This window comes from Panicum hallii, chromosome 1, assembly GCF_002211085.1.
Source record: "Panicum hallii strain FIL2 chromosome 1, PHallii_v3.1, whole genome shotgun sequence".
Lineage (NCBI taxonomy): Eukaryota > Viridiplantae > Streptophyta > Magnoliopsida > Poales > Poaceae > Panicum > Panicum hallii.
This window is the reverse complement of record NC_038042.1, coordinates 6,545,319-6,557,148: the sequence shown is the minus strand read 5'-3', so window position 1 is coordinate 6,557,148 and position 11,830 is coordinate 6,545,319. Positions and strand designations below refer to the sequence as shown.

At 41.3% G+C, this 11,830-nt stretch overlaps 1 protein-coding gene across 1 annotated transcript; it reads right to left on the bottom strand.

The window, feature by feature from the left end:
- Positions 1-3,983: 3,983 nt before the first annotated feature.
- On the bottom strand, positions 3,984-11,480 carry LOC112900286 (xaa-Pro dipeptidase). Its single transcript, XM_025969096.1, has 16 exons — positions 11,283-11,480; positions 11,116-11,165; positions 10,964-11,024; positions 10,375-10,470; positions 10,145-10,294; positions 9,756-9,887; positions 9,160-9,287; positions 8,647-8,689; positions 7,928-8,011; positions 6,838-6,879; positions 6,618-6,688; positions 6,233-6,286; positions 6,039-6,144; positions 5,870-5,938; positions 4,927-5,070; positions 3,984-4,682 (listed from the first exon to the last, which is right to left on the bottom strand). Exons 1-16 carry the CDS (start codon positions 11,424-11,426, stop codon positions 4,545-4,547), a joined length of 1,512 nt encoding a protein of 503 aa, XP_025824881.1. The 5' UTR covers positions 11,427-11,480; the 3' UTR covers positions 3,984-4,544.
- Positions 11,481-11,830: the final 350 nt, after the last annotated feature.

The following is an 11,830-nucleotide window of genomic DNA, read 5'->3' as shown; positions in this document are numbered from 1 at the left end:
TAGAGAACCAGCCAGAACTGTTGGCAAACACTTTTCCAAAAAGCATAAAGCATCGGTTAAACCGGTTACATGTGTCGGTTTAACCGGTCACACTGAGCTATGAATAGCAGCCGTTAGATCCTAACTGCCTCTGATGCTGATGTCATTGCACCGACGCAATGCATCGCCGGTGCGTTGGTTTAATGGTGTTGAAGAGATTCTTCTAAGGCAGTCAGCTTCAACTCCAAAACGCTCCAAAGTAATCCTAGCACTAATGTACCAATGACTCTATTAGTATCGTCGGTTTAACCAGTGCTGAAGAGTTTTTTGGGCCAGGCCACTGCTCCTCAAAATTGCTTCCTGAGTAATCAACCAATTATTGCATCGACGTTTCTGAGCATAGCGTCGGTTTAACCGGTGCAACTGAGTTTTTCTGACTTGATGGTCATTTGAATTCCTTGATGCACCGTCCCGTTGATTTTTCATAGCGTCGGTTTAACCAACCCGTTGAATCTTTCTGCCACTTGTGCAAATCACTTGAGTTGAGTTTTTCGTCGAGTTCCTTCTTCTTCCAAGTGTTGCTTTGACTTCTTTGAGCTGTCTAGTACTGAGCTTGAGCAAGTGTGCATATTTTTAAGATCAACTTTCACTAGGTCAAGCTACTAACTCAAGAACCCCTCTTAATTGTACGTCAAAGACTAAAAACTATAAAACCTGAACTAAATCAAGTGTCCTTTATCTTCCTGTGACACTCGATACTAGGTCCTTAGTCTTCATGTCCGAGTCCTTGGCACGCATTTCAATAAGAATTGAGGGGTCCCCTTTCATATTTCACGTGACATAACCATAGAATGATAATTCCTTCAAAACACATGCTAGTCACGTACGGTTATCATTGATCACCGAAACTTACCATATGCATCTGTCGGCCTAGATGCTTCAATCTCCTCCTTTTGGTGATCAATGACAATACAAAATAGAGATAGACTAATCACCGAAATTTACCATATGCATCTATCGGCTATGGCTGCTTTCAGGGAAAACCACATGTTCTAGAGTTGCAGAAAGGATAAGGATGTATTACAGACAGCAATTCAAGACACTGTTCTGTTTAATCGTTTGCAGTTCAGCATACACGCTTCAGCTTTAATTTGCTTGCTGCAGGCAGCGGTGCAGAATATTGGAACAATAGCCATACTCTGAAAGAGGCATATACTGCTACATCAAATGCAGTTCACTATATTTCATTTCACAGAGTTCTGTAACATAAATCACTTATGCGCTGCAATTTTCATGCATAGAAACATGTTATCATGAATCAGTGCGAGAGTTTGACTATTCTTGGGACGATAAATGTCTGTTTCAGAAGCCCAGAGATACGATAATGATGTTGGTGGATTGGTGCTGCGACCCCACATTCCATTTTGATGCGGGGCTTGTTTGTGGGGCTGGTGAGGCAAAAGAGCAGAACACTGAGGGTTTGGATCTCTTGTTGACAGTGGTTGGGGTGGAGAGATTCTTTCCATCGAATTTCCTTTTTTTTTCAGGTCGGGGGGAGGGGGGATAACTTCCCACCACAGAATTATATCTCAGCTGTTACAGATATGAAGCAGCAAGAGGAGGGGTGTAGAGTAACAAACTAATTGTTTAGCAGTTACATATTGGAAAACAGAGAATTACACCTGATCTCAGTTACTACTGCATCTTCATCTTCAGAGGGTAATCGGAAACGCCACAGCCGAGCCATGTCCTTGGCCGATGACAGGAGACGCCCAGGCTTGGTTCGCTGGCGTTGAAGACAACGTCATTCCGGTGCTCCCAGAGCGCCCAGCAGATGAGGAGTAGTAGAACATTGTAGTGGAGTAGTGGCACCTGGTCAGGTTTCAGCAACTCCCAAAGCTGAGCGAGTTCATGCGCAGAGACGTCAAACCCCATGGGTTGCCATACAGCTCGAGCAAAAACACAATCAAGTATCAAGTGGTTGGTTGTCTCTGGAGCAGCATTGCAGATCGGACAGCTCTCATCCTCAACAATGTTTTTGATCTTTAGGTTGTGGCGGCATTTCAGACGCTCTTGCACCATTAGCCAGCCGAAGAATTTGACTGCGCCAAACAAACTTACTGAAGTATGACAGTGGCCCATCCAATTTGACTGCCTTGTATAAAATAAAGGTCCTGCTCGCAAGACTCCGTCTGCAGCTACAAACGGGCAGGTTCGCTGGTCTTGTTCAGACGTGAGGTGTATCTCTGAAACCATCGCTTGCAGCTCAACCAGTTCTGCTCCAGCTGCCCTGCTGAGGCGAGTGACCAGAGTTCTGCGAATCCCTAGAGTCGGAGCTTCATGCACACTGGCTCCTTGGCGATTGGAATGCGAGAATAGGGCCGGGAAGGTGACTGCGAGTGGCTCATTCCTACACCAATTGTCTTCCCAGAAGTTCGTTGATCGACCATCACCAACTGTTACCGTGGCGATGCTGCGATAGTAAGGAAGGAGTGAGCGGAGCGAGTTCCAATGTGCCCCCTGAGTTGAGAGGGCCTTCCAAAGTGGAGAGATCCAGTTCCTGTCGTGCCCAGGTCGCCCAAGCCGAGTCATCAGCAGTGTTCAGACAGATCTCTGATGCCCAGGCCTCCACGTTCCTTAGGCAAGCAGACATTTGGCCAAGCAATTAAGCATTGTGCACCTGTTGTTTTGTCAGCACCAGACCAAATGAACGCACGTCTTCGCTGATCAAGGGCGTCCAGTGTACCTTGTGGAAGAAGAAGAGCTGCCATAAGGTAGCCAGCAGATCCATCCATGACCGAATTGACTAGAACACTTCCGCCTCTTGGGTTCAGCAGTTGGTTTTGCTCTGCAGCCGAGAATGCTCTGGAGTTCTTCGCACACTTCCGGGGGCACCATTGTACTTTTGTTGTAGTTGATCTTCTGCCCAGTGGCGGCCGAGAATTGGTCTAGCAGTTGTTTGAGGTACTACTTCCTCGCGCTCTGCCCGCATGATGATCAGGGTGTCGTCGGCGTATTGCAAGATTGGGCAAGGTCGATCTGCTGCCATTGGGCGCCGGACTACTCTGTTTGCAACATGACTTGCACGCACTTAGTTTCATAACTAATTCAGGTATGTTCGTAATTATCATTTAACAACGTAGTGCTTGATATAGGGAATCCGTAATATAACACAGTGCTTGATATAAGGCTCACCAATCCATAACATTATTTTGCTACTGTTGGCAATACTAATCAATAGGAAGCATTTTTCCAGCTATATAACACCAGGATCACTAAAATATTTTATTTTAGCCGCCCTTTTGGGCATGTATGTTTCTATTAAAACAGAAATAATCATTTTTACAATTGTAAATCACAGTAGAAGCATGTTTCAGTTCAGAAAACAAAAGGTAAACGATTGCATAAGAATATTTCAAATAGTTAAGGAGAACAAAAGTACAAACTGAACCTTCGCCTATCAATTAAGAGTGTCAGTTAGTTAATACAGATTTCCACTCTATCCTAACTTCATTGTACCTAACTCTATGTAAAAGAGATTAAGTGTCTGTAAGATAGCAACAAAAGGGTGAGCTCTAATCAAATTTGTTCTACGCATGTTATAGGTTTGGCCTTATACTGTGAAACAAATAATTCGAACTAATTGTGACAAGTACGGAAGTGTACCTGCTCCACAATGATGGAATCATCCCTGCAAATATTGAAAATATAATTTGTAATGGTTCCCAAAGATCCCGCGCTGCAATGTATCCATACAACTCTACTGAGCCATCAAGCACAGGAGTTTTAGCCAACTTTACTGAGAAAATTTGCAAAATGGGGTGTGCAATATGCCTTATGCAGCAACAAAGATTACAGGACAGCCATTGGCTGCCATGCCCAGCTGCGGCGGTGCCTAAACTGCTGCGCCACAGCTGTGGTGAGATAATTATGTCTCACTTTAATACCCTACCCCTACCCCCAGCTAATTACGGAAACCAGATCACTTCATGTGGGACAAGAGAGGAAAAAATCCAGATTTTGTCCAATGTAATTTCCAGTAACACATCTATGTCAGCCAGTCCGGAGAAAATAAAAATGGGAAAAACAAAAGGAGATTTGGTCCCAAATCGAGGGGAATAAACCAACATGAATTGTGGAACAAGCCCACAGGCCTGCCGCCGCAACAGAATTTCAGCATATGCAACAACGCTGCCTAAATTCCAAAATTCTAATCCTGTTACTCATTCCCCTCTATTTCTCCATACAGTTTCCTCAGCTTTGCCAGCTGTTATTTAGGCTACAGAGATGGCTCCGGATCTCAACTTGTTGTCACTGCTGCTCCCACCGGCACAAAGGTGAAGGCTCAACCTTCCAACGGCCTTGTAACGTTTCCTCAATTCACCTCGACCACACAACAGAATAGCCTAGCCTACCAGTAATCTGAGAATGGTCAGGCTTTACGACATGGTTATTTGATCATCAAACCAGCAACAAGTTTGTGCCAGTGGTGACAAGCTATTTATTGAGTACACCGAATCTACGCCGGGCACCATGAAGAATGAAGTTGAAAATTACGGTGATGCTTAGACACCCGACTCTGCTGCTGCTGCAGGGGAAGTGGAAGGCCGCAGAGGCCATGGCGCGCCGGCCATGACGGCCTCGATTTCCCATGTCTCTCGGGGGCAGTTTGTGAGGTTCTGGCATCCTTGGGCCGTCACATACTGCAGAAAAACAAGACTATTGTTAGTGTGCAAAAGAGGGTGAACATCACAGAAGCAAATATCAGCATCTAGTTGACCCTTACAGGAGAAGGGTAACTCAAATGCTTATCGAATTACTTGAGGTTCACTAGAAATAATACGAGATAAAGTTAATGGGGTAAAGCATCTCCTAGAAAGAAATGGAATAATTTCATAACAAGAGAGACATAAAGTTTCTCATATTCAAAAAGGGGATTATCCATACCACATCACTTTCAATGCGAACACCACCAAAGCTTTTGTACTTTTCGATCTCTTGCCAGTTGAAGAACTTTGAGGAAATTGGATCATTCCTCGCTTTAGTCAGCAAAGTGTCGATGAAATAGCAGCCTGGCTCCACTGTAATAACCTGTGATCCAGACCATAGAAGCTCAATATTCATATTGCTGAATGCACTATTGGAAAGATAGGTAAGACTGACTATTTTCTTGTTCCAACGATACAAACTATTTTTTCCCTTCATTTCCAACCTCCAATATTTCGTTTAATGCAATACAAAGGTTTAGTATAGCAAATGGTGTCAGATATTTGCAAGCATATAGTTGAAGCACTTTTCCATAGTTGCATTTCAATATTATCGTTCTTCAGTCGTCGTCGCCATCAAGAGGTCACCCACCAAGGTCGAACCCAGAGTCTGGTGCTTCCCTTCTTAAGACTAAGCCCGAAATCTCCCAGTGGTTGAGGTTTTTTTTTAAGATATATTATCATTCCGGACGTTTGATTCGGTTGCTATTTCACGAAAACCAGACAGCGCAAGTGCAATTGATCTCTTGGATCTCTTATAAACATCAAAGTAGCTTGTTTGTCAGGCACTGAACATGAGAAATTGTGGACTCCTACAGCCAGCAGAGGATAGCTATGCTATCTTTCCCACAAAGTGTGCAAAGAAATGCAACATATGTATAATGTTGCATGATCAAGACAAGTCTACCGATTAATGTGCAATAAGCAGAGCAGGAAATAAAAAAGATTGTGGGGTGGGGGTAGGGAGATGCTCATTAGTTTTTCTAGGAAGAAATCATAAAACGCAATCACATCTCATTAGCAATCATGATTCATCAAGAGGCATATAATATAGCAGAATTTTCTGGTATTCCTTTTTACTGCTAGATCTTGATTTAATGGGAGTATGGGACAAGTAAACTGACCATGCCTTCTTTGAGTTCTCTTGTGGTCCGCAAGGAGCTCAGTCCTGGCTCCTTTGGCCTCTCTAATCCCTAAAAGGTATATAGGAGCAAGCATTACTCTCAGTTGAAAGCAGCGAACAAATGTAGGTTGAAAACTGTGTGCATAAAAATCTATGAAGATTGGATGAACCTCAGGGTAGCCTCCTGGATCATGGGTGTCAATCCCAAGCAAGTGGCCAAGACCATGAGGCATGAAAACAGCTCCTAACCTTTGAGCCATCATATCATCAACATCCCTGAAGAGAAATGGTTTCCAAGGAACAGAAGTCAGAAAAATAGCTTTACATATTGAAGTTTGATAGGCACAGTGAGTTATACACACACCCTTGGAGAATTTGCTCTTTCTTGAGAGATTCAAGGATTGCACGTTCTGCCAATCTGCAAAAAGTTTGAAAACTATGCTTGAATCATTGAAGAAGAGTGTGTTTAAACAGAAGTAAAACAATTTGTAGTGAATCAGCAGATACATTATGCCAAAGTCCTAAAAAATGCTTTAAAGTATATCTAAGTTATAATGATCACATTTGACATTAAATTTCCACGGAATCGAACCAAGTTATATAATATTTTTTTGAAAGAAAGAATAATAAATATTCTATGCGTTAAAAAGATGAATCATAAAAATTGAAATGACTCTGCAGCATTGGAATGCTTCTTGAGGGGTGTGTTCCAAATTGCATGTCTTTAAGCTTCAATAATTCATTCTTACTTGTGCATATCCAAATAGTTAACTCCAGGCCGCATGTGTGATATGACATCATTATGAGCCTTAAGCACAGCCTGTAGAAAATGTGAATCACTTTAGATCAAGAGAGGTGGGAACGAGCTCAATAGAAACAAAGACTTGTAACTTATGTTTCTAAGTTCCGTACCACAAACATAAATTGATAGGATTACATACAAATGGATTTTTATCATTAGGTACTTACATTGTAGATTACTATCTGACTGCTGCTGAACTTTCCATTTATCTGAAAAGATGTAAACCAGTTAAATGAAATTATTAAAAAATGTTGTAGTAAGATGTGATAAACAAAAGCATGTGTTTGCATCAAGGGCTGTGCAAATTAAAGTTATAATCTAGATTCCGGAAATATATCACAAAGGATTAACGTGATGGATTTGTGCCTCTGCCAGGTGCCAGCAGCATATAACCCTGAAGTGGCAAGTGATTGAAGTAAAAGGAAAGGACGGAAATGTAGGGAGAATAGATTGCGTATGAATCATGGGTTGTATTGCATTGAGCCTCGAGGGCGAATATAGGGGTACAAGACTTGGAGGGCAAGAAGCCTCCCCGAGATATTTCCTATACTACTAAATATACTCTAAATGGAAATATCTAATAAAGCCCAGTTGAACCTTACAATAGTAGTATATACTTAATACTAAGCTTGGTTTTGTTAAGAATCATAATTGATAACAGAGAACAGAAAAACAAAATGATGAGTAAAGAGGATAGAGGAAAATGGAACTAGGGATATCAATAGGATGCTACGATGTTTGAATTCTAAGTGTGTTCAGCAACCATATTCCATGCGACAACAGTTGGTCCCTCCCCTACTGTATTCCCCTATGAAAAGAACATACTTCACGTGATGTGGTAACTGAAGACAGATCTAGAAGGGGACACAGAAATTGACATCCATTTATCCCCTGTCCTGTAGTCTTAAGAAGCAATACTAATAATGGGCTAACATGTACATTTATATTCAGATAGCAAAGGCTAACATAAACATATAATAGAAACCATGACAAGCTATTTTTGGCACGGAAGCCCTGTGAAATGACCTGTCTTCGCGCATTTGATTCAAGATCTAAAGCCCTGTAACAAAAACATGGTAGGTGGACATAGGCCCCTAGTAATTTGTTTTATAAGAAACAATTACATCTTGAAGCTGATGGCATGCATAATTCAGTTCATAATATTACATACACAGTACAGTAGTGTCAGTGCTTTTAGCAAATTAACAGGGAAAACAAGGGATTCAAAGTACATGTATGGACTTTTGAAGTACTTACAGGGTATGAGCATGTGATATCAGATCCATAGAAATGGTATTCAGCTCCCATGTCCATTAGTGCCATGTCTCCATCATTCAAAGTCTGAATTTGTAAAAGGCAAAGCGTGCACACCGTCACAAATAAAAGGAATGAGAACGAGCATATCCTCCTATAGTCACACAAATAGCCTCCATTCTTAGGAATCCTTTTATTGGATTTCTATCTTGTAAGCTCACTAATTCAAAAATAAATTCAGGATTCAGCAGCGCAATGGGTTTCTCTTTCTTTTTTAGGACACCAGTTCTTGTAAAGTTCACCATGCATATGTTCGTATCGAGGTGCTTCGACGCTGATAACAAACATATATTTTTTTTCCAGACTCCCTAGAGAATGTATCAGACACTGCTTGGTAGATAAAACCAATAGGCTATCAATTAAGCTAAGTGTCAACCAAGCTACTTTCCTCCTATCATTGCTTTGAGTATCAACAACTTACAATGAGTTTTATGAACATACCATCAAATAGAGAAAACAAAAATTGCCCCAACTTTCAATGATCCAAGTCTTGGAGTTACTTAACAAATTGCAGCTAATGAAAAACAAGTATAACTTTACTGTTTGGATTCAAACAAGCAATATCAGCTCAAGTAGATGGGAGTATAAGAATTCAACATTAATGATAAGAAAATTTAAGTCATCTATAGGTCAAAATGAAAAGATCAAGTACGGTCTCCTACCCGGTCATTTGGAGCTGCCGCATGTCCATAGTGGAGAACAGCACTGCAAAGAGCAGAACAATTATATGTACTCGATAGTCCAACAAACACAAATGTAAGAAAAATTTCTGTGAATATTAGTTTTCAATCTTGAAAGCCAAAATTCCAGTTTCTAAGATGACAGACTCATGGCAGATCCAAACTAATGTCATATGGTTTATTTTTTTAAAGATGGTATATCCTACAAAACTGCCCAAGTCAACAAATTATAATAGATACCCCCACTTACAATAAGTGGCAACTAAAAGGACACCTTACTGAAATTTCAGCAAATGGTTTTACATGAAAAGGCTGTATGCTATCATTGTAGGTTTGTGGTCTTCAACAGGTTGAAGATTTGAAGATATTGTTATCAGAACTTTGAACAAAAATAATAAGTGAAACAACAATAGATGAGATCTAAGATTTGGTGGACTTTTCTTCAACCACTCCCAATTTTTGCAAATATTAATTAACACCATTGTACATTCATACCTATTATCTCCAGTAGCACATATACATGTATAAGAGCAATGCCGGCAACCTCCATACATATAAGCATGATGAAGGAAGATGCTCTCTAACTGATATTCCTTCATGCCTGGTCTTGCTTGTCTCATAACCTTGTAAAATGCAAGTCAACAATCAGATCTATTTATAACGTGTTTGTTAATCATAATGCCTAAAGGATAGCCTATGGGGGATGCTTCCATGAATTGATGTCTGAGACACATTTGATGGTATCAGTGTTGTGCATTTCTGTGCAGAAGGAAGTTAGAACATGGTGCCATAAGGTAGCCCAATGCTTGCTACTTTATCTTTCTCTTATGTGTTATAAACCTTGTAATAGATAGAATATTACCAGTAGTTGTCTACTTATTCAGTAAGACAAGCCTTTACTTCCACAACCAAAGGAGATAGAAACAAAGAATAGCAAGTCCTAGACCAGTCCTAGCAAAACTCAACTCACGCCACTGAATTTCAGCCAATGATGTCTGGCAAGTTGGGCTATAATAGCAAGCCGGAAATTGAGTAGCCATGATTTGGTCATGAGACATATGAAAATAAAGGAGTTGGTAAGAATATTGTACCTCAATGTGAGCTTCAGAGCTGATATCATTAGCATACTGGATGACGGCAAGCTCCAGGTCAGATTTGATTACACGACATTCAGTTAAAATAGGATGAAGTGTACTTAAATCAGTATCAAACTTCTCCATACCCTAGCATAAAGTGAAAAACATTGTAAACCAAATATGCACAAAATCATAAGAGAAGAAGTATGAGAGAGATAAACTGATAATTAAGCACATCTATCTTATAACACTGAATTTTATATTAATATATAATTTTGATATCTACGGAAAATGAGTAATGCATGAAAAGAAATTGCAGTGCATGCTCACTTCAAAAGTACATAATTAATAGGCATGATTTGTGTGCGAGAAAATGACAATGCAGATAATGGCACATTGAGTACCTCAAAACTAGCAGGCTTTGAGAAATTCCCAGAGTCAGTATTCTTTCCATGTAAGAGAAATAGAAGAGGCTTCCCTTGATCCCCGAAACGATCTTGCACAACCTGTGTGATCTCATCAACATAGAAGACCACATCGACCTTGTATGTATCCTGTACATAATCATGGAAAGATTACTTTATTTTGTAATGTATCAACAACTAAAGAATAAAAGATTCAGAAGAGGAAATACCCTGAAGTAAGACAAGTGTTTTATTTCACCCATCCAAACAGCGTAGTCAGCTGGCAACCTTGGAGCAAACAAAATTGACTGTCCAGAGGCAATGTCCTTTGGCAATAGTTAAAACGCAAGTCAGTATCTGTAGCATAGGCGGGAAATAATCTTAAGATGAATTGTGTTAGTAGGTCCAGTTAACATTTTTCCATTTCATAAAAGTGATTTTACAAGATCAGGCTACCACCCCCTGTTAGGTCAGAGGCGGTGACCAGGATATAAAACTACAAATTAGCAGGAGATAGGGAGCCACTAGGGATTAAATATTGAGAAGCACAACTCATTCAGAGGTAGCTGTTCCGAGTCACCAGCATACATCTAAGTAATAATCATAGGGCATTTCCAAATTCCAACTCTCAATAGTGCACATGTGCAAATAGAATAGGAGGCACAAATTTTCCTTTCTATTCACGGACATAAACTATCAGCCCCAAAATTAACAAGGTTCAAGAGCTGCAGCTCAAAGGTTGGCTGCTGTATTGACTGAAACCGGACCCAGGGTCACTTGTGCCCGAAAAGGGGTAAGAAAGAAAAGGAGAGCCCTCACGATTGCGCCGTAGAACCCTGGCTCCCGCACTCCAAAGAGATAGGCAAAGTAGCTCTCCTGCCTGCAACATTGCCCGATTCGCCTCTCAATCTGACCATCCAAAAAAAAACGCAAAGACGAATGGAATAAAACTTTGGGTTCAGCGCGAGCACCTGAAGAGCTCGAGGTGATCGGTGCAGTACCGCGTCTGCTCCTCCCCGCCCTTCGCGCAACGAACAACCAGAATCACTCGAAAAGTTAGTAGAGGCAAATGAGCAATCAGATAAAAAAATCGGGGGGAGGAGGAAAATAAAAAGGAAGGATTGCGAGTGGAGCAGACCTGGAGGAGGACAAGGCCGCGTGGCGGGCGACCGGAGGCGGAGAGGTGGCCGCGGAGCGCGGCGACGAGGCGGTCGCGGTTGCCGGCGTGCAGCTCCATGGGCACCGCCGGCGGGGCGAGTGACGAAGGGGAGGTGGCCGCCATGGCTGGGAACCCCGGAGAGTGGCTTTCAACCGCACTCCAAAGCTCCGTGGAGTTCGTCACTATATATTGGATTATTTAGAGTTTGGGTCGGCCAAGTAACCTAACGCAACCCAAGAAAGCGGGGCCCGCAATGAATTAGTTTGGGCCTTTGTAGCCTTGCCTTTCCGTTCTGTAGCTCTGCTCTGCTTTTTTTTTTTTTACTAGAGCTCTGCTATGCATTGGTGAGGTAAATGAAACGAATACGGTCAGATGGACCTACGGATACGAATATATGTAGTTATTTTTTCAGATTCAAATTATATACGGATAGTTTTAAATATATCAAATAAGATATAAATAGATATCGATATTATAAAAACTAGCACAGTGCCCGTTAGTTATCACAGGTAATATAAATTTTATCC